Source organism: Drosophila tropicalis, unplaced genomic scaffold (assembly GCF_018151085.1).
Source record: "Drosophila tropicalis isolate 14030-0801.00 unplaced genomic scaffold, ASM1815108v1 contig_4, whole genome shotgun sequence".
Classification (NCBI taxonomy): Eukaryota; Metazoa; Arthropoda; class Insecta; order Diptera; family Drosophilidae; genus Drosophila; species Drosophila tropicalis.
In genome coordinates, this window is record NW_027172862.1 from 3,451,359 (window position 1) to 3,478,054 (window position 26,696).

Below are 26,696 nucleotides of genomic sequence, written 5' to 3' on the forward strand. Positions count from 1 at the left end.
GGTTTTGTTGTGTGATTTAAATTATTAGTTATCGACTTATCGATTATACACGTATTGCATGAGTATCGATACACACATACGGTAATCGAAGTTTCTTGTTTTTGACGAGTCATTTTCTGGTCTGACTTAGTTGTTACCTCCATATTCTCATTTAGTTAAGAACAAAGTGAAAGAGTTAAAGGTATTTATCAGTTGAAATACTTGTTTATTTGTGCGTTTATTGGTGCAAAGAAAGTTGCAGAATATGCCCTACAATATGGACGTTCTTATGCCCGAGAAGGTATGTTAAACTAAAGTTTTTGGCGAATTTAAAGTAATGCAAGTATTTTGTTTGATTCATAGGACGAACTTAGCGAACTGAAGCTAAAGGATGCCCATAGCTCACTGGATGAGCTGGATATGGATGATTTATATGTACGATATAAGAAACTTCAGAAAACATTAGAGTTTATTGAGGTGCAGGAAGAGTACATCAAGGATGAGCAGCGCAATCTGAAAAAGGAATACCTGCACGCGCAAGAAGAGGTGAAGAGAATCCAGAGTGTACCCTTGGTGATTGGACAATTCCTTGAGGCAGTTGATCAAAATACTGGAATTGTTGGCTCCACCACAGGCTCCAATTACTATGTACGCATCCTGTCGACCATCGATCGAGAGCTATTGAAGCCTTCGGCTTCCGTTGCACTGCATAAGCACAGTAATGCCTTGGTCGATGTCCTCCCACCCGAGGCGGATAGTTCCATTTCAATGCTACAACCCGATGAGAAGCCCGATGTTAGTTATGCCGATATCGGTGGCATGGACATGCAGAAACAGGAGATACGAGAGGCCGTCGAACTGCCCCTGACTCACTTTGAGCTGTACAAACAGATTGGCATTGATCCACCGCGAGGTGTTCTCATGTACGGTCCACCTGGTTGCGGCAAAACGATGCTGGCCAAGGCAGTGGCGCATCACACTACCGCCTCCTTTATAAGGGTTGTGGGCTCCGAATTCGTTCAAAAATATCTGGGCGAGGGACCGCGTATGGTGCGCGATGTCTTCCGCTTGGCAAAAGAGAATGCACCGGCTATTATTTTCATCGATGAGATCGATGCCATTGCCACAAAGCGATTTGATGCCCAAACCGGAGCTGATCGTGAGGTTCAGCGTATTCTTCTAGAGCTGCTCAATCAAATGGATGGTTTCGATCAGACAACCAATGTTAAGGTGATTATGGCCACCAATCGTGCCGATACCCTAGATCCGGCTCTATTGCGTCCCGGACGTCTAGATCGTAAAATTGAATTCCCACTTCCGGATCGACGACAAAAACGTCTTGTCTTCTCCACCATCACATCGAAAATGAACCTTAGCGAGGATGTGGATTTGGAGGAGTTCGTGGCTCGACCCGATAAAATCTCTGGTGCAGATATCAATGCAATTTGTCAAGAAGCTGGCATGCATGCGGTCCGTGAGAATCGTTACATTGTCCTGGCCAAGGACTTTGAGAAGGGCTACAAGAATAATATCAAGAAGGACGAACAGGAGCATGAATTCTATAAATAGATGATAAGATATAAACAAAAGCGTTCATTTCCCTCGCCCCTTCATCGTCTCCAACGTTTATATACATAATTAAAACTGTAATAAAAAAGTAAAACGTCTATACATATATTATCTTATTTCTTTAGTTCCTTTCCTTCATTCCTATATTAACGAAAAAAAAATGCCATCTAATGCTTACTAAAAAAACAACAAAATGGACAATATATTTGATTTAAACAAAAGGATAAAATTTGAGTAAGAAAAATCGAAAAGATGGCGGTGAATCTGAATTGCTCAGGAAGGGGATGGAATGGGATGTATCTCCTCACTTCATCAGCGAATTGACCACTGCATTCACATTGATTGCTTTCAGATCGGCATAAGTCTGACCCGTGCCAACAAATACAATCGGCTGGCCGGTAATATAAGTCATAGAAATAGCTGCTCCGACTTTGTCGTCAATTGTATCAAATTTAGTAAGGACAATTCCATCGATGATGTGAGGATTTTCATTGGAGGAGTAATCGGCTAAAGATTGATTAAATTTAACCAGCTGATCGACAGCCTCGTTGCCGACAAGCGCTTCTCCAACAAATAAAACCAGATCCGGATTGTTAACCTTGATAAGCTTGGATAGAGAACGCATTAGGGGCTCGTTGTCCTGCATACGGCCAGCGGTATCTACCAGGACGACGTCGATTTTCGTATCGTGAGCATATTTAATGGCCTCCATTGCAATGCCTGCCGCATCCTTACCATAGCCCTTTTCATACAATTGGACCATTGAGCGATTATTGTGTTTGGCTGGCGGGTGCAGGGCATTTAAATGCCGCGTGTGAGTGCGCAACTGTTCCACAGCTCCAGCACGGAAAGTATCGCAGGCAGCGATTAGAACATTGAAATCATTCTCAATTAACCAAAAGCATATTTTGGCCAAATTTGTAGATTTACCCACTCCATTGACACCGCAAAAAATTATGGTATACGGTTTGCCATTGCGCTTCGATTCCAATGCATCGCGTATGATGTCAATGCGGCGTTTGGGTGACAAAATTCGTACTAGCGATTGAGTAAGTGCCTCCTTGACCAATGTGGCTATACTATCAAATGTACCCATTTGCTTGCCCTCCAGACTTGTGGCGACCGAATCGCATAATTTAATTGCTATCTCGGATGCAACGTTTTTCGATATCAGATGATCGCGCATCTTCTCCAGAGCCGGTTGCAGATCCTCAAGTGACATTGTCTTGGCTCCGACAATACCTTTGAAATAGGAGAGTAAACCACCACGTTTCTTTTTATTTCTGCTGCTATTATCCTCCTCCTCCTCTTCTTCGGTCTTGTAGCCAGTATCCTCATCCTCATCAGCGCTTTCCACATCCAGATCTCTAATGCCACCCTGCATTGTGCCCACCAGCTGAAATAAAAGGGAAACAGATCAAGTGATGCATAATCCAGAAAAATCTAGAAATAATTGCTCTTACATCGTTGTTGATTGTCTGATATTGAACATCCTCGGGTGTATCCTTGGAACGGTCCAGAAGAACAGCATCTCTGTTGCTGCCACCTAAATCCCAGACTCTTGGCTTTTTGCCAGCCTTCTCTGGGCGGCTTTCAACTGGTGACGGAGTTGGAGAAGTTGTCGACTTTTTGGTGGGTGTCAATTTCTCCCTCATCTTGCGACGATTCTCTTGAATAATGTCCTCCTTGGAGCGTGGCGGCGATGATGGCTCTGGACTCTCCTGTATGTTAACACGTTTCTCCACAACTGTCTTTTTTGGCCTTATCCTTGTCGGGATTCTCAATCATGGATGCAACTGTTTTCTTCGATTTCTGGGATTCATTGTATGAGCGCATGGCCTTTGGGGCCTTAAGGACCTTGGCAGATGCCTGCTCGGCGCTGCTAAGAACTCGTCGAAATTCTTGTTCAAAGTCATAGTCATTACCCAGACGCTCGCCAGCCGATATATCACCGAATTTCTCCTTGAACGCCAACTGCATGTCACTCAGAAATCCATCCAAATAGTTAAGTTTTATCACCTTTTGGAAGACTGCAGCATAGACTAAATCCAATTCATTGTCTAGTTTAAATTGCACGGCCAGATGATCCTCCTCAAAGTACTTGGACTCTGTGTTACGTTCCTATTTACGTATGTATATTTTATGTTAATTATACATAAACAACAAATCCGTGGATCTTGTCAAGGGTCTCACCTCTAAAATGACGCCACGTATCAAACTATTGATGCATGATGAGAAATTTTGACCAGAGGTATTTGAATTCCAAAGTACTATGCCGCCTTTTGTAAATATCACCACAAAGTCCAACATTTTCGCAACCAAATCCTGATACAATACAAGATGAATTGACAACTATGTTTTCCAAAATTCAAGCATTCCACGTAGTAAACAGTTATAGTGTTGCCATCTATCTGTTTTAGCCGCTAAATTTGGAGATATCAGAAAATAGCCAAATTTAGCCATTGTTTTGCTCTCACAACCATTTAAATTAAAGCTACGATTTGGCCACTGTTTTCCTTCTTTTTTTAATGTAAGCCTTTTATTACTACCCCATAACCTTATAAACAATAGAAAACAATAACCAAAAACTATCTAACCAAGCCGCATGAAAATGTCAGCACTATTAACGTTATGTGGCAAGGCCTTACCCCCATTTCGTTACTGTCAATACAGCTGATTCAAATGTTTAAAAATTCGCCCTCAACATTTGTTTAATGCAATTATAGGCCATACCCATTCCACCCCCAGAAAAAAAGAAAATGTTAAAATTCTGATCGATTTATTTCTTGTTCTTTTACAAGTGTTTCTTATAAGCTAAGGTGTGTGTGTGTTTTGTGTATATTTTATGGAAATGGAAATCTCGAACATGATTATTATTTAAATTTTCGCCTTTGCTGACAAGACATTCGTTGAATGTTTTGTTGAACAATATTACACATGGTCGTATTAAACTAAACAAAAAAATTTGTATATGCTGTTGTTACCACTGCCGCTGCCGCCGCTGCTGCAATTGTTGCACTTCAATTTAGGAGCCAACAATAATGTTGTTGATAGGAATATGTATCAGCTTGACGAAGAAACCGATAAAGCCCATGATGCAGAAACCAATTGCTGTAGCAATGGCAATCTTTTGGAATTCCTTGCGATCGGGCTTCGTGCAGCGCTTGACGAGACGAATTGAATCCTTGGCAAAGGCACGTCCGGGCTCAGCGAATTTAACAACTTTATCCATAATGCTGATGCTTGATTTAACTGCAAAGATAGAGAGAACAAGAGAGAAAGAGAGCGTTAGAGTGGTGGTGCAGAATGGAAAGTTTCAGTGACGACGTGGCAACTGTTTCCAACACCCCGCACTTTAAAATGACGACGTCACAGGTGAAATCTTAGTTGTGGCACGTTTCAAATCTTTACAAATCTTTCAATTTAAACGTTATAAACAAACAATTTATTTTGCCAAGCTCAATGTTAGGTCTGACACAATTTTGATCATTAGAAAGTTGCAAGTGCAGTATCTCGTACCACAGAATCTACGGAAAATTCACAAAATATGTACGACTTTTTCGATATAACAGTCTCAAAGTATCTTCTTTAGAATAATTTTGTTATTTTATTTCAAGAAATTGCCTTTGATTTAATTTAATTTAATTTTAGAAAAAGAAAAAAAAAAAAACAAGAACACAAACCTCTGAACTGAACGCTGAGAAAATCTTTACACGAATGAACTTAAATTTGCTTTCGGTTTGTTGTTTTCGGCTCGCCTTCGTGTTCCACGTCAAAGTGTCAAAAATGCTAGGGCTGCTCTGGCAGGCCGGGTTGCAAGCGATTGCCGAGCTGTCAAAAAATATGGAAACTATCGCTATCGTTATCGGTGGTCATTTTAGACATATAGATTTTTTGGGATCACGGTAGGCGGTCACATTCGTGCATTTCGTTCGCCCCGAGAGAGGAATCCAATTTATTTTCATAATTTTTTTGTTTTTTGCGAAATGAGTGCTCAACCAAGCCCTTGCATGAATCCCCAACAACAACAGCAACAACAAAGCGAACAGGAGAAGGCAAGTACTAAACGTAACTAATGTTTCGTGTATAAGAGTCTCTCTTACCGGTTGTAGCTGTTTTTTTTCACCCCCTTATAGGTCTATCAATGGATAAACGAATTGGCCCATCCGGATACTCGTGAGGTTGCTTTGCTCGAGCTTAGCAAGAAACGTGAAACCGATCTGGCACCAATGCTGTGGAACAGCTTTGGCACCGCTTGCGCCTTGCTACAGGAAATTGTCAACATTTATCCATCGATAACGCCGCCTACTCTGACAGCCCATCAGTCGAATCGGGTTTGCAATGCATTGGCGCTGTTGCAATGTGTTGCCTCCCATCCGGAGACACGCACAGCATTCCTACAGGCCCAAATACCATTGTATTTGTATCCGTTTCTATCGACCACTTCGAAAACCCGGCCATTTGAGTATTTGCGGCTTACCAGTTTGGGTGTAATTGGTGCCTTGGTCAAGACCGATGAACAGGAGGTCATTACATTTTTGTTGACCACCGAGATTGTGCCGCTCTGTCTGACCATTATGGACAGCGGCTCTGAGCTAAGTAAGACAGTGGCAACTTTTATAATACAAAAGATACTGCTAGACGAATCGGGGCTTTCATATATTTGCCAGACCTATGAACGTTTCTCACATGTTGCCATCACACTGGTAAGAAACAAACATTTCCCATCAAGTTGCAATTAAATGCAATAATCATTTTCTAGGGCAAAATGGTAATCCAATTGTCCAAGGATCCTTGTGCACGTCTTCTTAAGCACGTGGTGCGTTGTTATCTTCGTTTATCCGATAATACACGGTATGTTATTTTATATTTTTATTATGTGTGTGTATTAATTATAATTTTGCTATGTTCTCAGGGCTCGCAAAGCATTAGGTCAATGTTTGCCTGATCAACTACGCGATGGTACCTTCTCAGTATGCCTACAGGATGATAAATCAACCAAACAATGGCTACAGATGTTACTTAAGAATTTGGAATTGGGTGCCACACAGCAACAGGCTGATCCACGTCAAATTGGCATGTCACCATTGGGATCATAGATTTATATAATAAATATAATACATGTATAGATAGAATAATAATCATTATCATAATCCTTTTCCCTCCTCTCCCAATTTTTGTTTGAACCCAAAGTCACATTATCCCATGAATATAATTGTATAAGAGAATTGTTAAAAAAAAAAAAAAAAAAAAAAAACAAATAGGAAGAACCACAGACAAATTACGTTTTATATATATGTATATACATATATATATATGTATCGTGAATGTATGAGAGAATAGCTTGCATGGCATGCATTTACCTACTCATATATATACATATATGTATATGTCGCCAATATTTATATGTATATCTTAGTATATTTAAAAAGATTTGTGAAATGTAAAGAATAAGTTCACCGCTGATAATTAGAGCGTAATAATTAACAAGATAAATACACGAATGTGAGCAAAAAAAAAAAACCAAATAAATCTCATTTGATAATTGTATACCTCTCTCGCTCTCTCTTTTTGTCTGCCAGTGGTGCTTTCCTGCTTTAATTAAAAATTATTAAAGTCACTTTATCTGCTGTTAAGGATATCCCACAAAAGAAAGTAAATTTCTTGAAATTCAACGTTCAAAATGCATTTAATATATTAATTTTTTTTTTGGACAGACAGATGACATTTGAACAATTTTATATTTTTATTTTGGTATTCTATAATACATATATTTAATTACATACAATGCAACATGTCATCCAGATTGAAAGAAACTTCTCTTAGGAAATCCATTTGGATCCTCAGCCAAGTTACAATTAAATGAAATTTCTTTCCACAGGGATGTGTTGGCACATACAACAATTAAAATTATACATTCATTCCATGTGAATTTTAACGGGCACATAAAAACAATTGACCACCTAAGTATGTATATGTCAGCTGAAACTCCTGTAACTAGAAAAAAAAAAATTATTCGTTATCCACAATCGTTTCCATTATCCCCGACGGAACTACCTTTCCTGTAACTAGATCATGTATACATATGTATAATGTATGATTAATTTAAAATTGAATATGTACATACAGACGAAATCCTCTCACACATAATTTAGTTAGTTGGATTATTTGGGGTAACAGCGGAGGCGCGTCGTGCTCCTCCGGCTGCTTCTTCGCCACCATCGGCAATTGCATCTTCATCTTTAGCTGCTACTCCTGATGGGGGTGCTGCTGATCCACTTTCAATTAATTCCTTTAGTTGTGGCAATGCCAAAATCTGTTCCATTAGATCAAAACCGTTGCGCCATATCAACAATTCGGGACGTAACTTCAATTTATTGCGATTTCTTAGCAAATGCTTTTCCATGGCAAAACCCTGACGGGCACAAGCAAAATCGCAGGCCCTCTGACGGAGCACTGGACAGATATCATTGTTACCATCGCCCACATAGAAGACATGATCGTATCGTATATTATTACGCAAGTCCCGCTCAATGACAAAATGCTCTAGGACACGTCCCTTGCACAAATTACTGGCACTTAGCTTGCAATCGGTCTGACGATGATGTGGACTGACATGCAATTGGCCGCTGGTCTCATCAAAATGGGCGGGATTGGTGAACACGGCCTTTATGCAATCGGCCAAATTGTGCGATACAAGCCATTCGTCAATGAAGACGCTATTCGAGTCACTAATGATAATTAGATCAAAGTGCAGTTTCTTATTCAGATGCTTAATGAGACGCACAAAGCCGGGAACCTCCGGAATGCCGCGTATGGTGTCACGTATACGTGATTCCGAGACTTGTTGCTTGTGCAGGAGCCGAAACACCTCGGCCATGTACTCGGTCCAGCAATCGTTCTCGACTAGCTCATTGAGATCCTTGGAAGCGATTACATCCGCTGGCAGCAAATCCCTGACCACTGTATCCGTGTTTTGGGCCACAATTGTGTGATCAAAGTCAAAGGCAGCCAAATGACGCCTTTCGCGACGCAGTTTCATCACACGGCTATGAGCCATGGTTGCAAATGCTGTTGCAGCTGCAGTTCTGCCGCTGCCGCTGCCAATATGAAGGATATCTCCGACTCTGATTCCGCCACGGATTGTACCTCTGACTGCCCGACAATTACTGTGGCCAGTAGCTGAATGTTTTGTTGTTTTATTTGTATGTATTGTGTATTTCGTAAACTTTATCCAGCTTTCTGGAAATAGCTTTAACATTATATTTTTGCGTCTAACATGCCCGCTGTTACAGTAATGTTATTATAACATTTTCTGGAGAACTTTTTTGTTTTGAAAAATTATTTCATCCATCGAAATGGTATTAATTGATGCCTCCTCGTGTATAAAAATCCTTTTTTCTTAAAAGATTAAGCACGACAAGTACAAAGACATTTTGCGACATGGGAATTTAAAAAAATAACAGCTTTTATGCAATTTTTTTTTACTCATCTCTAGTTTTCAGCCCCCAATTTGCTTTTTGTTGTCTATTCTCGTTTGTTTTGTTCTAACCTTTTTCTTTTTTCCTTTGTTGCATCGCCCCCATTTTCTGTTCCAAGCCATTCCATTCCATTTCGCCAAACAGCAATAATATGAGTCCGCAGTTCTCTTTTTCCTCTAACAAATTTTTGATTACAAATTAAATGGCATCGGTGTTTAAATACTTGGAATTTTAGGGAAGTATTTATTAACAGCACAGAGACACATTTTTTTTTATGATCACCATGCAAGATTTTGAAAAAAATAACTAAACAATATACTAATAAATTTGTTAAAACAGCTACTAGTTGTTTGTTACGATATCAATAATTGCTATTGGATTGTTGTTGTTGACCTTCGTTTTGCATAAAACTCAAAATGCCGCTCAGCTGCGTTGTCTATCTGTTGTTGAACTCTTTCAATGTTAGCCTAACCTCGCTTCAATTGGCACAGCGAACATCTGATCAAAATGAACTTAAATGATTTTTTTTTTTTTTTTGTTAATAAGAAGGTTTTGACAAGTTTTTTTTGTTGTTTACTCCCCACTTCTTCTTTGTAGCTTCTTTCGCGCGCTTTCTCTGCAGAAAGATATAAACAGGCAACAAGCAATACTATTGCTCGCTCGCTTGCACATGAATGTAATCTATTACTTAACAGGCGGTTGTGCTTTCTCACTCACGCTTGCTCTTCCTCTCATCTGAAGCAAAATGGGTACACACACACACGGCCGCACGCACGCACACAGGTGAGCAAGGCAACCTACTTCCGAAAAGGCAATAACAGTTATTCAAGTTGAGACTTGGAACAAAAATCAACAGATTTTACTTTCTTTTTTTGCTGTCTTTTGAACATACTAATGTACATATCCATGTATATACATACATATGTACATATGTATACTATCATACCGGCGTATTATGGTGTTGGCGGCCGGTCATTTCACATTCCAATATTCTTATGAGAATTCATTCCTATAAGACTCTTGTCTCTGTCTTTCACTTTCGGTTCGGCGATTAAAAGTGGAAGTAGGAAAGTTGTGGTGCGTCGTCAGATTTAACAATGTGTAAAACAAGGTCAACATCGATTAAAATGTTAAGAGAGAGGGGACGAAAAAACAGTCGGATCAAGAAACAGAAATGCAACTCTAAATTCGCTTCTGCGACGCCTACGCAAAATTTCCTTATTCTTGCTGGTTTTCCCACAAGTACAGTTTTTGACTTTTCTTCTACCGGGTTTCACTTTTTTTTTTGTGAATTGTATACATACCTGTTGGCCACTTGCTGGCATCTTTCAATGACCTAGATTTAATTATGACTTGATCTCTTCCTTTCTGTGCTCTCCCCTATCTCTCTCTTAGTCCCGCTTACTCTCTCTCATTGCCCCAGATCTTTTCCTTTTACCAAAGTTAGCATAAAATTAAGTTATGTATGTACATACATATGTATGTACTACATATGTATGTTCAATGACATAATTCATATTATAAAACGGTGCGGTGTATGTACATACATATGTATGTATGTATGTACATATGTATATATATTATTTTTTAAGGGTTTAAAAGAGGTCCTGTTTGTTGCCAGTTTAATAAAGTTTGATCTGCTTCAGGCAAAACGGATTAGGACGGCATGTCGCTTAAGGATCAGTTTCTTTATCCTTCCACTGGTTCGTAGTAACAATTTCCACTTCCTTACTCTTATTTCTGTGTCCGGGTTTATTTTGTATTTTCTTGTTTGTTTTGTTCTAAGGTTTGCATTCTTCCCTCTTCCTTTAACAGTTTCATTCCGTTCCATTCCGCGAGCGCGCCAAAAGATTTGTTGTTGTTCCCGCTCTCTTTGTTCGTCATTTCGACTTTGCATTCAATTAGAGGTGGATGAACGTTTGTTATCGAAATTTTCGAGATTCAAAACATCGTTGTTTTGTTATGTAAATTAAATAGGGTTTCAAAAGTCTTGAAGTTTAAAAATCTTCATAATTTAAAAGCTATTGTGTTAATGACTACATCTTTATTTGCTATATAATTTGGAAACTATAGTTGAGACACAAGTAGAATTTGTCGAAAACTTGCAAAATTATCGATGTATCGATAATGCCCTTGTTGTTTTTTCCATCTCTACTTTGAATTTGTTTTTTTTTAGTGTCACTTGCGTGCAGACGCGTTTATTATCGTTTCGCATTGAAAAATTTTAATGTGTGAATTTAAGTTGATTTAAAATATTCTCAATACTGTTGATATCAGATATTATTTATTCAACAAAGCAGAAGAAGTTGCCGGCACAGCAGGTAAACAAAGAAGCAAACATTTTTTTTGGTAAATTTGAACAAACAAACAATACAAAAAAGGAGCAAAAAGGAAATTAAAACTTGCAAAATTAGATTGTCGGCATCTAAATGTGGAAAATTTTCGGGGTTGTTGCATGTAATTAAACGCTAAACTAGTTTACATAGCCCGATTTTCACCTTCTTTCACAAAAAAATTGTTGTGTTAAAACGTTTACAATTTATATACATATATATGTATACTATATATATACACACATATACAACAAGAGCAACATCATAACGTCGTCGTCGCACCTGGAAGCAGCAGCAGTAGCTGGCTGCTTGACGTCGCTGGCTTCTCTTGTTGCGAGTGCAATGAGCGCGCGTTTTCGTTAATTGTGTGCGTATACGTGCGTCTCTCTGTGTGTGTATGTGAGTTTTGTGCGTCGTTGTCATTCTCTGTTTCGTACTTTTCTTCCTTTGCGGTGTTGTGGTTTTTTTTTTTGAAACTTGTTTTTGTCAAATGATGAACATTGATAAGAATAAAACATATGTATATATACAAAGACAATGACAAATGTTTATATATCCTGCTTTTTGCTTCATTTTTCTTAAATGAAGAAATAAAGGAAAAAAGATATAAGGAATGAACATTTATTTTATCACGTCCGCCATAACAAAACGTTTACCAATACTATTTCCAAACATCTGAGCTTAACATAATTTTTATTTTAGCATAAACCATTGATAAGCATTAAATAAGCTCTTTCATTCAATTGCCACTTGTGCTTTAGTTTTCGTTGATAGAGTAGAGAGAAGAGAGACCACTGATAAAATATTTGTTTATTTTCTCACGTCCGCCATGTTGCGAATGTTAACCAACACTGTCCCAAACATATGTGCGTGTGCCTGTTGAAAGAAAACTATGTGTGATTTTAAAAATTAAGATGAAACCTATTTAAATATATATGTTATGTGTAATTTTTTATTGAATTTAAAATTGTTTGTTACTTTTGTAAAAAAAATTAGGAAAAAACACAGCTTTGCGCATTATTCAACACTGCAGACATTATACGTTTACGTTATACGTTTTGAATTCAAAAAAAATTAATGTCTTTTGTTTTCGTTTCAGAGCCAACAAATGCCATTTTTAAGCCACAAGCAATGGGTATTGTTCTTAATACAAATCATTATTATAAGCAACAACAAAATGGATAAGCAGCACAAATAAAAACAAATTACACAATACAAAAATATCACAGTGAATAAAACCAAACAAATCAACAAAAATTTATCCCAAAAACAAAGAAAAAAAAGAAAGAAATCGCTCGAAAAGATTTAAATTCAATTTGCAGAATTGCCCCAACCACAACGAAAAAAACGAGATCAAATAACAATATTAAATCATCATGTTTAATTTCCATAAACCTCGCGTTTATCGCTCAGCAGACGGCTGTTGCATTTGCCGTGCCAAATCGAGTAGCTCTCGTTTTACTGCCTCAAGAAAATATGAAAAAGAATCAATGCAATGCTTCAATTTGCATGAGCCACGTAATGGCGAAATATGTAATGCCTGTGTCCTCCTAGTGAAGCGTTTCAAGCGACTGCCACCGGATAGCAAACGCCATTGGGGCCATGTAAGTTTAAATTCTGCGAAAGAATCGCATTTGATCCTAATTATACGATATGGTTTATTTTTTGTTTTCAACAGGTGGTTGATGCCCGAGCTGGTCCCGGGATGAAGTCACTGGCCAAGCAAAAGAAACGTGAAAGTGAATCTGGTGGAGATGCAGGCAGCAGTTCATCATTTATACCCGAAAAATTTGCCAAAATCTTCAAGAAAAATCGCAAAGGCAAAATTACATCAACAACTACATCAGCAGCAGCACCAGCTGGAACAAAAGCAGGAAACGGAGCAGTAATTGTCTGCGGTTCATCGTCTATAAATCTCCCAAGTCCCAATGGTTGCATTTCACCCAATTCTGAACTTCAGGCAAGTGACTCTAATGAAAGCTATGAAGATGAAGAACAGCAACAACAACAGCAGCAACAACAACAGTCAGGGGCAACATCAGTTGTTGGAGGACCATATCAGACAAGAAAACGCACAGCAGCCGCTGCTGCATTGGCCAAATTAGGCGGAAGCAAGCGACGCCGTCAATTATTACCACCGAAAAAACATCGACGTGCCGTTGATAATGTTCCATTTTTTGAGGATAGCAACTTGATACGTTTGGAAATTTGTTGTGGCGTCATTTTTCGAAGTCTTGTCTTGGGCAATAGTTGCTATATCATTGATCCTGATTTGTATAAGCCATGTGAGAAACATTTGCGAAAAGCAGCAGCATCGCAAACAACTCAAGCGGATAATGCCAGTAATCAAATCTCAAATCATCATCAGCTGCAGGAACAAAATGCAGAGCAGCAGTCCCAGACCCAGCAGGAAAAGCCAGTTAAAGTTTTAAAGAAACATCATTTATTCTTCAAACGACAATCGGAATCATTTCCACAGGGTGATATACATAGAATAAGTCCAATTCCATTGAATAAGACTGAGGTCATACCATTGCCAATATCAGGACATTCCACAGTTGGAGGAGGAGGTGAAGGCGGATCGACATCTAGTTCCACAACAACCACTACCACCACCGCCATTGGTGCTGCCTCGCCCTCATCTCTATCATCATCATCAAATTGCTCAACATCCTCATCAGTGGCCACCAAATTTAATGATAATTCCTCCGATTCTGGTTTCGATGAGCATGTTCTAGAACGTCGCAAATCAGTTAGTCCACCAACGGTGAGTTTTGCCACAGGACTGAGTTTAAAAGTTTTCAATCTTACTAATTAATTTTGCTCATTTCAGCAAGATGAACTCAAGTCACGGGTTTTGTCATCATCATCTTCATCCACCACGTCAGCATCATCATCGGGTGGCATGCAACGTTTGGTATTGGCCAGCGGGTTACCCATAACAGGTCAGGCGCAGAATTTGGTTTTAGCTGGTAATGAGTTTACGGCAAGATTTGTGCAACAACGACAACAGCAAGTAACAGTCCCCGCCACCGCCACTACTGCCGCCGCCGTAGTGGAGGCAACGACTTTGAAAATTAATGTACTTGGTGGAGGATCTCAGGCAGGAGTAGGAGGGAACAGCAATAACAATAATAATACGAATAAAATGCGTGCAATATTTAATAATGTGGTCAGCAGCAGTAATGCAACCATTCAACATGAGAATGGTGTGACCACCATATTGCCGGCTTCCTCTTTGGCGGCTAGCAATCAAACGGCTGCCATGAATGCCATAGCACCCAGTATGGTGACAATAACGCCAGCAAAGAAAATAAGTCAATCCAATCAACCAAGCACCACCACAACCACATTGATGACCAATCCCAAATTTATATTGCTCAAATCGGCCAAATTTGTGAATAATCATCAGGCAACATCATCATCATCTGTTGCAGTCACAGCAGCAGCAGCAGATGCCAAAATTGTTTAAATTGAACTTAAAACACTCGTCTCTCTAATTATCTCTCCAATTATCTAACTATGTATAATTCTCTGGTTGATTATAAGAGTTTTTTTTTGTTCTAAGTTGCCAGCAGAAACAAATTTTTTGCACAAAAAACATATTTGTATATAGAGTTTTAATTTTAAAAGCAATATACTTAAGCATACATTAATATATATGTATATGTTAAGTACATTTTTAATTGTATTTTTTTTTAACATGGTCATCCAGCGCAAAAAAAAAAAAAAAACAGCGCAATGTAACATTTAATCCCTAATTTAACAAAAAATTGTATAAACAAACATTTTTGTACATAAGACACAATTTTTTAAATCATTCTTAAATTTTTTTTCTCTATCTACAAAATATGATTAAAACTTTACTTTTTTAATTTTTTTAGTTTTGGTTCTCATATTTCACCTTGCCTAATTCATCTAAAAAAAAAAAACAGAGTTGTGCAACGAAATTGAGACTGATTCCCCCTTTCAATTTTTTTTTTTTTAATTTTTTGTCGAATTTGATATTGTTTATTAAAATTTTAAATATACATACTATTATATTATATTGTCTCTCGCTCAGCCCATGATAATGGGCAAAAAGAAAACAAAAAAAGAAACAAACAATTTTTATATAGATATACAACAACACAACACATATACATATATATATCAATATATATATATAGATTTAGAAACCCTTTAGTACAGTGCGTATCATATTTGTTAACCATTTGTTGAAACATTTACATCTAAATCGTACTGTAAGAAAACAAAACAAAAAGAACTCTCAATCATTTTGCCGTCTCATCTGAACGGACGGTAATGAAAATATTTTTATTCAAAGAATTTGCCACATTTTTCAAAAGATTTGAACCAAATAGAAAATATTCTTAAAGTATATATTCAATTTAGGTTCAAAAATGACCATATTTATATATGTATATATATATATATATAAAGATCCTATTGGTATTATATATATATATATGTATATTGTATATTCATGCAATGTTTATACGAATTAATACACGAAAACAAATTGTTGTTGAAATGGTTTTTAATATAAGTATGATACGCTGCCAATAGTTGTTGGATATACATACAAATATCTGTAGCATGGTATTTAGTAGTGCCCTTGTAGTATCTAGTTCAAGCCCCACTCCCCTCCTTCCTCCTTCAATCACCTCCTCATCCACCATCTCTTTTGTATTGTAGTAAGAGCAAAAGCAATAAAAATAAATCAGATTCAAAAACACTACGCGTAGCCTTAGTACAGTGTGGTCGGTCGGTCGCCTAGAATCCAAAACATTCTTAAAATAGTATATACATACAAATATCAATTATTAATAATATATATTATTATATAAGGAAGAAAAAAACAAAAAACAAGAGCAATGTTTTCACTTTGAATAAAACTCATACAAAAAAATCGCAAAATACATATATACATAATTTAAATTCAAAATTTGTCTTTATTGTTTTTTTTTTTTCTTTTCTTTTATAGACTATAATAAAATTGTTTGGCATCAAGATATAGGGCTATGGCCACCCATGTTAAGGTATTCCATACCGATTCGAGCAATAGCATGAAATGAGTATTCATTGTACCGATACGCCAATGCCAGGGTAACATCTTATGCATTATCGAATGACCCACATACATGATGATCGCATTCATGCCACATTCGGTGAATGGATAACCGGACCACCATTGCCGCACATCGATGATGTAGTAGAGAAAGTTAAGCAACAGCAATGCCACCGTTACCGTGACAAAGACAAACGATAATGACCATAGATTCTTGTTGACTGGTATCAGGCCATTCTCTTTGGAAAATCCGCATAGGGCACCGCCCAGTAGACCCAATAGAAGAGCCAATATAGTCCAGCGTTTCATACGCGATTGCCACGTGGGATGAACGAGTAGAGTCACACCAGCAAAGGCACCCAAAAGCACATGAACCACACTCAATAGGCATCCTGTGTGAAAGAAAATTCATTTTATTAAGAATATTTTTACTTTCATATTTGTATAGTTACCAAATAATCCCTCTGGATCAAAGGCTGTGGCATCGTATACATATTTGGCTGTGGGATATTGATAAATGTGCGCATTACCCAAAACCTGTTGATCAATATAGCCAGCCGCTCCGCCAATACAATGCGGATTGGCGGCATTATTCGATTTGCCACCAGGACCCAAATATCCGCGCGGACAACCCGGCACTTTTAGGCCATAGGTTAGACCCAAATATGTGGCAATTAGGGCCAAAAGTACTGCAAATTCTCCACTAAATATACAAATGTCATAAATGGAACGTTGCCATGCCTGTTGCGGACTAATATGATCCCGTCGGCTGCACACGGTGTGCAAGAGACCGACTACAAGAAATGCCACACCGAAACGTTGCAATACACCCATCACACGCAATTGCTCCAATTTGGGTCCATTGATTGAATTCAGGCAAACGCCAATGGCAAAGAGTTTAAACGAACGCCATATAATGCGTCCACAGATTTGTATTTTACTCGATCCACGACCTAATTGGGATTTAATCGAAAGTGGTATACAAACGCCCATAATCCAAAGGAAACATGGAAATACCAAATCGGCCAAATGCAAACCGTTCCAGGCAACATGATCAATAGAATCATAGCCACCACCACCGCTATTCACAAAGATCATTAAGACAATTGCTAAACTATAAAGTAAGTGAGAGAGAAAGAGGGACATTTAATTAGAGTAGGATAAAGTGATAGAATATCTTACCCCCGGAATGTATCCAGACTGCGTAAACGTTTCCGTTGTGTTGCCTTGGCTGCAGCATCGCCAATGCTATCCGCCGCTGCAGCTGCCTCATCATAACGATAACATTTCCATACCCAACTGAGTAACTTTAGGGCGATTAGAAGGCCGGCAACCAACACAAATACGGCCAGGAATGCTATATATAAGATATATCAATTAGTTTTTATCGCCTCACTCATCCACACACACAAACACACTCACCATAATAGATTGGAACGCCTGGTTTATCCACTATGAAATTGCAAGTTCCATTACTCCATAAAGTCAAATTATACACACCAAACTCCTGTAAATCCGTACGACGCAATGAACATAGAGAGGATCTAATAAACATATAAATAAACAAATGTATATAAATATATCATAAATCAAGTCCACCTTATTGTAACGCACCAAAACTAATGAATTAACATATATTTTGACGTCAGCAGTAAGAGACAGAGAGGGAGAGACGTATTTAGTAAACAACTAGCTTAGATTATAAATATCTACATACATATATTATCTTCAATTAGGTAAACTATAATTGGTGAGTTAAATCATTTTTCCCTTGCATTTCCCTGATGTGATTCCCCAAGGAATCTGACTCGATAAACCTGATTCTCTTACAAATCTTACGTTTTAAAGGAAATTATACATAAATAGAAAATATACATTTACGGAAAACATATCATTCTATTTATTGTTCTACATCATTCTGCAAAAAACCGAGATAATTGCAAGTTCTATGGGAGAATGTCTTTAAAAATACTTTAAGACGATTACAAGAAAATAAGGGTTAACAAATGCATTTGGGACACCTTAGTAAGACTTTCCTTTATCACTTTATCCTATTAAAGGATCCAAGGATCTTTTATAAAAGTTTCAGTTTCACAAACTTGAATTGTTTATATAATTTATTAAAGGATAAACATTTTAAAAGTTTTTAAAATGTATTTGATATTTGATGTGATAACGTCTTATAAATCAATGACACAGGCTCTCATTGCAGCCAAAATTGTTCCCAAGCTGGTTAAAAACCTTTTAGAATCTACTTTAAACTAAAAAAACTTGAATTGGTATTAGAAGTGCACTCTTTGCATGCATTTTTTATAAAATACTTTACATACATACATACATATATTAATATATTTTTGACATTTATAATAAATCAATTTTAGTATTAGATTCTAACGCTCATTTCATTTTATCTATTGTTTTTGATGAAAGATATGTACATATATATAAACCCCATTTCAAATTTAAAGAATATAGGACGAAATGTAGAAGAACCAATATGATTGATAGTTAAGGTAATGTTTCACTTAAGTCGAGTAAACCCTATTAATATGTTTAAGTAGCCTCTTAATCTTTAATTTGTTGATATGGAAAACAGGCAATTTTGGTATCATAAAATTCTAATCCCATTGGGGTAAAAAGTCCGATAAGAAGGCCTCTTATAACAAACTAATGCGATAAGCATATAGACTTTAATTCATATGGAGATGATCATTTGATATTTATGAGTATGGAGAATCGATTCTAATACTTACATAGAATCATTGGCATATGCACCATGATTGTGCTCGTATATTTTAAAATTTAAACCTGTCTCAGTGGGCAATGTTAATATTTCAGCCTCCACCTGATCATGGCCAACGCCATCGGCGACAGGGGGCAGAGCTTTCACTTTGCTATAGGGGCACTGCAAAAATCACATAATTAAAAAAAAATGAAGCAAGTAAGTCGACTCGTCGACTTGGGTATACCATACACCTGGTGAAACAAATATTTCAAATTTCGAAGACCAAATGTATGTCTATTAAATTGTTTTTACATATCTTATACTATGTGCTATCTCGCTCACTCTACAAACACACGAGCACTCTAGCGCCGCTACTAGCCAACGTCCAATTCTGGCCTTGTGGACCGCGTAGTAAAATACGTTCATACGCATATTTTACATGTTTCTAGTCCGATTTCAATAAAATTTGGTAGTTTGGTAAAAATAGATAAGATTAATTAGTCTGCCAAATTTAAATGCGATAGTCAAAAAACTAAAGGAGGAAATCGTTTTTTTCTAAATTATGGAGGCGGAAGTGGGCGTGGCAAAATGTGAAAATATCTAAATTCTCTGCGCATACTATGCCAGTATACATACTAAATTTGGTGACTTTAGCTTTGTTAGTTTTTGATAAAATCAGTTTTGTTTAATTTACGGGGGGCGGAAGTGGGCGTGGCAAAATGTTTAAATAGCCAATATCTGCGCGTCTATTAAGCTAGTCTACATACTAAATTTGATGTCGGTAGCTATCATAGTTTTTAAGGAAATCACTTTTATGTAAATTCCGGGGGCGGAAGGGGGCGTGGCAAAAAGTTTAAACAATTAGTTTCTGCGCGCTAACTAACCGAGCATATAAACCAAATTTGATGTCTCTAGCTATTATACTTTTTAAGAAAAACAGTTTTGTGTGATTCCTGGGGGCGTAAGGGGGCGTGGCAAAAAGTTTGAACAGTTAATTTCTGCGCACTAACTAATCGGGTATACAAACTAAATTTGATGTCTCTAGCTGTCATACTTTTTAAGAAAAACAGTTTTATGTGATTCCTGGGGGCGTAAGGGGGCGTGGCCGAAATTCCAATTAATGCTGAACATGTGCATACTACACGAGTATACATACCAAATTTGGTGGCTCTAGCTCTTATAGTCTCCGAGATCTGCGTGTTCATACAGACGGACGGACGGACGGACGGACGGACGGACGGACGGACGGACGGACGGACGGACGGACAGACGGACATGGCTAGATCGACTCGGCTGTTGATCCTGATCAAGAATATATATACTTTATAGGGTCGGAGAAGCTTCCTTCTGCCTGTTACATACATTTTGGCGACTTTAATATACCATTTCACCCTATGGGTGTATGGTATAAAAATCGAGAGTTGCCGATTGATTGAAACTTAGTACAAATGTATATTTGTATGTACATATGTATGTACATATACATATGTATCTTTATACTCAACTGTATAGCAATCATCGCTTAATGTATAGAGATAACTCTCTTCTGGTAACAAAGATTTGACATATAAATATGCTTGATCCTCAGCAAGTTGACGCATATTCAGATTTCGCCATTGCGGCTCTGTATATTCCACAAATATGGACATTTTTTGATGTAATACCAATTCGATACGTTACGATCAGTCAATAGTGGGTCAATACAAAAAAAATATATTACAGTTACAATGTAATATGTAATCCAAGCACACACACACAAACACACGAAAACGGACTTATTGTGCCGCTCGTTGCTGGTCACTAACTAAGCAAAAATCTTGCCATAGCAAACGATTGTGGTGGCTCACGTATGTACATATATGTATAAAATGTATAAATTAACACAAACAATTTCGAGTGCGCAATAAAAACAAAAAAGCGTCAAGTGCCTCTTAGTGGTGGCAGCAACAAATACAACAGAGAGGAGGCTTCCGCAGCACCACCACAAAAATGGCAACGCCATACAAAAAACGTTAATTTTTTTAGCGGGAATTTCAAAAGGAAAATAAAACATAAATTATGGAGGGTGGTAAATGCAGGTATTTAAGGCAAACTTTAATTTCTTCAGATAGCTTAATTAATTTTGAATTAATTCTGTTAATACGAATTAAGTTTTTAATAAAAAAAATCAGACAAGAAATTAAAGGAGATTTACAAGAGCCAACACAATATTTGCCACAACATAAATTTAAAATATATTTTTAAAAACTTCATGTTCGACTAGACAGATCTACAAAGGATATTAAATTTGCCCTGGGCCGGCAAATAAAAGTTTTGATAAAAATCAAAAAGTTTGCCAAACAATCGAAATTAATTAGTTAATAGAGAAATATTAAATAAGTCTTCGTCTCACAATTTATAAAACAATATTGTTTGTCTTGTTTTAATTCTTAAATTTGAAACCATTGCGTTTTCCGGCTAAATCTGAGACATATTGACCGTTACTAATGCTGTTATCGATAACATTAATTTGTGGGCGGAAACACCGCCAAAAAAAAAAAAGAAAAAAAACATAAAAACAGCTGTTGCTAGGGCTAATTGTAATTGGGGAAATTGTTGCTTCTTATTCTGCTGCAGTTTGCTTGCTCGCCTGGAGGAGCAGCAAGCAAATAGAGCAAGAAATGGCCAGTAGCAAGAAGGTGGGGACACGTCTCTGTGCCGTTACCTTCTTTGCCAAAGTACATCCGGGCGATGTATGTGGCAGTAATGGTCTGCCATTGACCCCAAATTCTATAGCGATTTTGGGAAGAGCACAACGCCTCAAAGAGCTAAAGGATGAGCATTTGTGTCAATATTTGGATGTAATAAGGGACAAGCATGGTGAGCATAGCAAAAGAGAACGAAAAGGCAAAAATATCGTGTAATTAAATTATGTATGTATATTGTTATAGAACGGACAATTGTGGTATCGGAGTATTTGGGATGTTCCCTTGAAGATCATATACAACGTAGCTCTGGTCATCTCGAAATCAATAAAATCCTGCGAATATTCTATCAAGTAGCCGGCGGGCTGAATGTGCTGGTCAAGCACAAATTGGTAGTCCATAATCTAGAGCCGAAGCATATATTAATGGAATCGGATGGAAGTAGAATCAAATTATTTAACTATGGACTGCATCATATGACCAAGGGAGGAGCCTATGTACCGTTTCCCATAGGGAATATACGTTATATGTCACCCGAACGTCTAATGGGACTCAATGGAAATATCAAGAGTGATATATGGTCATTGGCCATGATAATGGTCGAATTGATATTCCACATTGAATTGTGGCCCAAATTGAAAATCTCGAACGTGGCCAGAAAAATCCTGGCTCTAGGTCGTAGCAATAATGTAATCGAGAAGCTGGCCAGAGAACATCAATGTTATGAGGCATATTTGGCCATGGATAAGGATCTCAGGGACTTGATTGATAGATGTTTGAGTGTCCTGCCAAAGCAGAGGCCATTACCCCAAGAGGTAATGCAGCATAGTTGCTTTCAATCGGTGGTCGAGGCATTGGCACGCAAGGAACCCAAAGCTGACGACGGAAAATACAAGCCGCTGCTTTTGCATTGTCCATTGTCACAAATTTATCATCTCTGGCAACTAGCCGGTGGTGATGTCCAGGCGGAACTTAAGAAAGAAGGTCTAATACGCAGTGAAGCCCCGATTTTGGGCTTACCACAAATCGTACGTTTAAATGGCTCCAGTGTGTGTCCAAAGCGTAGTCAATCACATCTCATGGATGATCGTGTTGTGCCACTTAAGTTGCAACCACTTATTCAGCGCTTAAGTCGCCTGCCAGCCCATATTTATTTCCCATTGTTGCACTCACCGCGTTTTGCGCCGCTGCAGCAACAATTTGCCAGCGAATTGCAGCAACTGCCACTGATTATACGGGAACGTGACATTGAATATCAATTCCATCGTGTACGACTGTTTGCAAGTCTTCTTCAGGGTTATCCTCATACGGCCGAGTTATTGCAACGCGAGGCATCGGTGGATATTCCACCGTTATTACGTGGCCCTGTGTGGGCAGCTTTGCTGGATGTTTTGCCCAATTGTAGTTATGGGAAAATTGATAAATTCACTGCCACATCAACGGATCGGCAGATTGAGGTTGATATCCCAAGATGTCATCAATATGATGAGCTACTCTCGTCACCCGATGGTCATCGGAAATTGAAACGTTTACTCAAGGCATGGGTGACAGCACATCCGCAATATGTTTACTGGCAGGGCCTAGATTCATTAACGGCTCCGTTTCTCTATCTCAATTTCAATGATGAGGGTAAGAATGAAGAAAAAAAAAACAAGTTTGAGATTTCTATTAAATATAATGTGCTTTTTAATTTCAGAATTGGCTTTTCTCAGTCTATTTAAGTTTATACCGAAATATTTACAATGGTTTTTCCTTAAGGACAATTCGGCCATCATTAAGGAGTATTTAAGTAAATTCTCACAATTGACTGCATTCCATGAGCCGCTCCTTGCTCAGCATTTGGCCAGCATTAGTTTTATACCGGAACTTTTTGCCATACCCTGGTTCTTAACCATGTTCTCACGTAAATCTAATTTTCATCAATTCTCTGTTTACCAAATTTTAATATGTTTTTCTCTTCACTTAGATGTCTTTCCACTGCACAAGATATTGCATTTGTGGGATAAACTAATGCTGGGCGATAGCTCATATCCATTATTCATTGGCATTGCCATATTGAAGCAACTAAAGACAACACTCCTCAATTCTGGCTTTAATGAATGTATACTTCTTTTCTCCGATCTGCCCGATATTGTCATGGAGAATTGTGTGATTGAATCACAGAAAATGTACGAGGCAACACCGAAGAGCATTACACATCGTCAGCATGCTGTGCCCCAACAGCCATTGCATCCATTGGTAAATATCCAAACACTTAAAAGCAATTGACTTGTTGACTTTTCTCTCTTTGATTTTTTTGCAGGACATTGGCATTGGCGATGTTCAATTAAAGCATTTACAGACCGAACAATGCCCACGCATTAGTGCCAAGGATGTGCAGCATTTGTTGATGCATTCATCCAGCGAATTGGCTCTTATTGATTTACGTGGCATATTGGAATATAGCCATGTTCATGTACCACATAGCATTAATATACCCTTTGCCACCGTTCAGTTGGGTGAACAGCGTCTCGATGCACTCAATGTGCCACAATTGGAGGCACAATTGCGTGGACGTATTGTTGTTTGTGTCAGCAATATACATCAGCATGCCATTGAGGTGAGTTTTCTCTCCTGTCTCCATCTCTCTGTCTAAATTGTTGTTTTTCCTTTTCACAGTTCTCCAATTTTCTGGTGGCCTGCGGTGTTTTGCGCACTTGTATCCTTCACAAGGGATTCAATGTCCTGCACTCAATTGAGCCAAATATACTCATCTCGAATTGAGCCTTGTTTCAATTATTTTCATTGGTTGTTTATTCTATTTCCTATCCTGTGTTCGCTTGGCTCGTCTAACTATCTTAAGTTTAAGCTCAATGTAAATGATAATGTTTTTTGAATGCTATACATCATTCTTACCGATATTTATATACTTATATATACATATATACATATAAACATGTTTATGTATACTACTTTAAAAAATGATGCATGTAATATATTGAAATATATATTCTATTTGTATTTTATAGAAAAGTATTCAATGTTCAAGCCTTAAAGCTGATTTTTATTATATATTTGTTTTATATAGAGAAAAGATGGTCCTTTCTTTTAAAGGTACTTGAAATTTATTTTCTTTCAGTGCCGGATTCAGGATAGCAGGATTAATAAACTCTAAGGGTTCCGCGCTATCAAAGCGCTGTTGAAATGTTTTTGATTACTAAAAAGTTGATTCAATTGAATTATTTATCAAAATATAGTAAATTGACAGATATTTAATTTAAAAATTCTGCATGCTTTAAAAAATTCATTGCAAACTTTGCGAACTTTACACAAATTTTAACCGATTTTCGACAAAGTATCTTTTCAATTGAGACAAAAAGTGCCAATGACCCGCCAAGTTTTCCAAGAAACCTTAAATTTTATAATAATATTCATGTTTTCAAGTTTAAATAATGTCTTTGAATCTGCATTAAAATCTCAAGAACTAAAGTTTTTTCCAATTTCCGCCGAAAATCCGCTATTAAATGTGCAAATGTTTGATGCCATTTCAAAGTATACGAAATTTCGATCTACGAAATCGGTTAGAAATTGGCGAAAATACAGTCTGAGGGAAATAGTAAAACTTTATTTTACAACTTTCTTAAATATTCTCAAATAAGTCGAACTTAGTAAATTCGAAAAATTTGGACTTTGGAGTAATTGAAGTCAGAGAGGAATGGACAATGAAAATATCGACTGTTTCTGCTTCTGATTGTACATAAATGAGGTCTGCCTGAAATACCGAAAGCACTTAGACTTTAGTAAGAACATAGGTCAAATAGAAAACATGCAGGAGAAGACCAGGTTTATTTAGGACCTGCCACTTGAGTTCATCCTTTTCTTTCTCGTCTCATGATCATCGATGATGTCATTTTGGCATCATTCTGATGCGCAAGAAGATTTTTGAGATCTTAAAACTGGTGGAAGTTAACCCAGTGGCCGAATTCGAGATTGAGATCAAGTTTATTAAATAAAACAAGAATTGCTACAGACCACCTAGTGTTGGCTCCACCCCTTTGGGTACTTAATTTATGACCTCTCAAAATGTCCACTATGTCACTTTGCTTTCGATTCCTTTTCGATTTCATGCAGCTATCTCCGAAGACTCTTCCAATCTTTGCCACTTTCTCCAAAAGTCTGGATCGAACACTTCGGAGAATGAGATTTTATAGAGATCCCAGGATTAAAATAATTTTATTAAATCTACTCAAATTGTTTGGCTCAAAACCTGTACGCAGAAAGAAATTCAATTTTATTGCAATTTCAACTAAAATTTGAAGCTTTTACCTTTTCGCATTAATGATTTGAATATTATTCTGAACCTTTGTTTTAGTTAGAATATATAGAACACGACGATATGAATTAAAGAAACAAACATTTTAGGCTTCATTTTTTTCTTATAATTTGTTGTTGTTGATGTTGGTTTGTTGTTTTTTTTTTTTTAGATTTTTACTTTTATTGATTAAAAAAAAAAAAAATAAAAACACTTAAACTAATGCTTAAAATAAATATACATACCAAATTTAATGAAGTTTATGCCTAATTTAAATTGTAATTGTTGGGTTTCTCTGTTGTTTCTGTTGTTGATGTTGTTGTTGGTTTGTTTGTTTGTTTATGCTTTCATATTTACTCAAATTAATGTAGCTTAAGAGAGTTTTGTTTTGTGTATGTAATTCGTTCTTTTTTCTTCTTCTTATTTCTTGATTTGCTTTTCAGTTACAATTAAATGGTAATTCGATTTAAGTTACAGTTTTTGTTGTTGCATATATATATATATATATATATATATATATATGTATGCAGATATACAACATGTATAATGTCTGTCTGGTGCTG

At 37.3% G+C, this 26,696-nt stretch overlaps 8 protein-coding genes across 11 annotated transcripts; 4 read left to right on the plus strand and 4 right to left on the minus strand.

Moving 5' to 3' along the window:
- Nucleotides 1-104: 104 nt before the first annotated feature.
- Nucleotides 105-1,664, plus strand: Rpt3 (26S proteasome regulatory subunit Rpt3). The gene is made up of 2 exons (XM_068284974.1): nucleotides 105-280; nucleotides 343-1,664. The coding sequence occupies exons 1-2, from the start codon at nucleotides 245-247 to the stop codon at nucleotides 1,546-1,548; spliced, it is 1,242 nt and encodes a 413-aa protein (XP_068141075.1). The 5' UTR covers nucleotides 105-244; the 3' UTR covers nucleotides 1,549-1,664.
- Nucleotides 1,665-1,719: 55 nt separating this feature from the next.
- SrpRalpha (signal recognition particle receptor alpha) lies at nucleotides 1,720-3,947 on the minus strand. Its single transcript, XM_068284973.1, is given in 4 exon segments — nucleotides 1,720-2,944; nucleotides 3,012-3,293; nucleotides 3,295-3,669; nucleotides 3,742-3,947. Coding segments are annotated over 4 exon segments (1,866 nt in total). The 5' UTR covers nucleotides 3,859-3,947; the 3' UTR covers nucleotides 1,720-1,852.
- Nucleotides 3,948-4,310: 363 nt separating this feature from the next.
- Sec61gamma (Sec61 gamma subunit) lies at nucleotides 4,311-5,356 on the minus strand. Its single transcript, XM_068285370.1, has 2 exons — nucleotides 5,232-5,356; nucleotides 4,311-4,800 (listed from the first exon to the last, which is right to left on the minus strand). Exon 2 carries the CDS (start codon nucleotides 4,778-4,780, stop codon nucleotides 4,574-4,576), a length of 207 nt encoding a protein of 68 aa, XP_068141471.1. The 5' UTR covers nucleotides 4,781-4,800; nucleotides 5,232-5,356; the 3' UTR covers nucleotides 4,311-4,573.
- A 77-nt stretch (nucleotides 5,357-5,433) lies between these two features.
- Nucleotides 5,434-6,722, plus strand: Rcd-1 (Required for cell differentiation 1). Its single transcript, XM_068285369.1, has 4 exons — nucleotides 5,434-5,603; nucleotides 5,685-6,254; nucleotides 6,311-6,402; nucleotides 6,464-6,722. The coding sequence occupies exons 1-4, from the start codon at nucleotides 5,535-5,537 to the stop codon at nucleotides 6,645-6,647; spliced, it is 915 nt and encodes a 304-aa protein (XP_068141470.1). The 5' UTR covers nucleotides 5,434-5,534; the 3' UTR covers nucleotides 6,648-6,722.
- A 548-nt stretch (nucleotides 6,723-7,270) lies between these two features.
- LOC137573435 (pyridoxal phosphate phosphatase PHOSPHO2) lies at nucleotides 7,271-8,990 on the minus strand. Of its 3 annotated transcripts, XM_068285368.1 has the most exons (3): nucleotides 7,676-8,990; nucleotides 7,606-7,616; nucleotides 7,271-7,539 (listed from the first exon to the last, which is right to left on the minus strand). In XM_068285368.1, exon 1 carries the CDS (start codon nucleotides 8,807-8,809, stop codon nucleotides 7,700-7,702), a length of 1,110 nt encoding a protein of 369 aa, XP_068141469.1. In that variant the 5' UTR covers nucleotides 8,810-8,990; the 3' UTR covers nucleotides 7,271-7,539; nucleotides 7,606-7,616; nucleotides 7,676-7,699. The 3 variants fall into 3 exon arrangements, 2 of the variants coding, with proteins under 2 accessions (XP_068141469.1, XP_068141468.1); XR_011031877.1 differs by having other exon boundaries at nucleotides 7,271-7,545; nucleotides 7,606-8,989; XM_068285367.1 differs by lacking the exon at nucleotides 7,606-7,616 and having other exon boundaries at nucleotides 7,271-7,545; nucleotides 7,676-8,989.
- Nucleotides 8,991-11,196: 2,206 nt separating this feature from the next.
- On the plus strand, nucleotides 11,197-16,282 carry LOC137573433 (serine-rich adhesin for platelets). Of its 2 annotated transcripts, XM_068285365.1 has the most exons (5): nucleotides 11,197-11,350; nucleotides 12,462-12,966; nucleotides 13,041-13,842; nucleotides 13,909-14,129; nucleotides 14,196-16,282. In XM_068285365.1, the coding sequence occupies exons 2-5, from the start codon at nucleotides 12,739-12,741 to the stop codon at nucleotides 14,832-14,834; spliced, it is 1,890 nt and encodes a 629-aa protein (XP_068141466.1). In that variant the 5' UTR covers nucleotides 11,197-11,350; nucleotides 12,462-12,738; the 3' UTR covers nucleotides 14,835-16,282. The 2 variants fall into 2 exon arrangements, with proteins under 2 accessions (XP_068141466.1, XP_068141465.1); XM_068285364.1 differs by having other exon boundaries at nucleotides 13,041-14,129.
- A 12-nt stretch (nucleotides 16,283-16,294) lies between these two features.
- Hgsnat (Heparan-alpha-glucosaminide N-acetyltransferase) lies at nucleotides 16,295-21,103 on the minus strand. Its single transcript, XM_068285366.1, has 6 exons — nucleotides 20,664-21,103; nucleotides 19,187-19,338; nucleotides 17,856-17,977; nucleotides 17,616-17,790; nucleotides 16,886-17,547; nucleotides 16,295-16,825 (listed from the first exon to the last, which is right to left on the minus strand). The coding sequence occupies exons 1-6, from the start codon at nucleotides 20,805-20,807 to the stop codon at nucleotides 16,344-16,346; spliced, it is 1,737 nt and encodes a 578-aa protein (XP_068141467.1). The 5' UTR covers nucleotides 20,808-21,103; the 3' UTR covers nucleotides 16,295-16,343.
- Nucleotides 21,104-21,705: 602 nt separating this feature from the next.
- LOC137573202 (TBC domain-containing protein kinase-like protein) lies at nucleotides 21,706-24,857 on the plus strand. The gene is made up of 6 exons (XM_068285073.1): nucleotides 21,706-22,017; nucleotides 22,089-23,471; nucleotides 23,539-23,745; nucleotides 23,809-24,080; nucleotides 24,145-24,441; nucleotides 24,501-24,857. Exons 1-6 carry the CDS (start codon nucleotides 21,819-21,821, stop codon nucleotides 24,603-24,605), a joined length of 2,463 nt encoding a protein of 820 aa, XP_068141174.1. The 5' UTR covers nucleotides 21,706-21,818; the 3' UTR covers nucleotides 24,606-24,857.
- The last annotated feature ends 1,839 nt before the right edge of the window (nucleotides 24,858-26,696 follow it).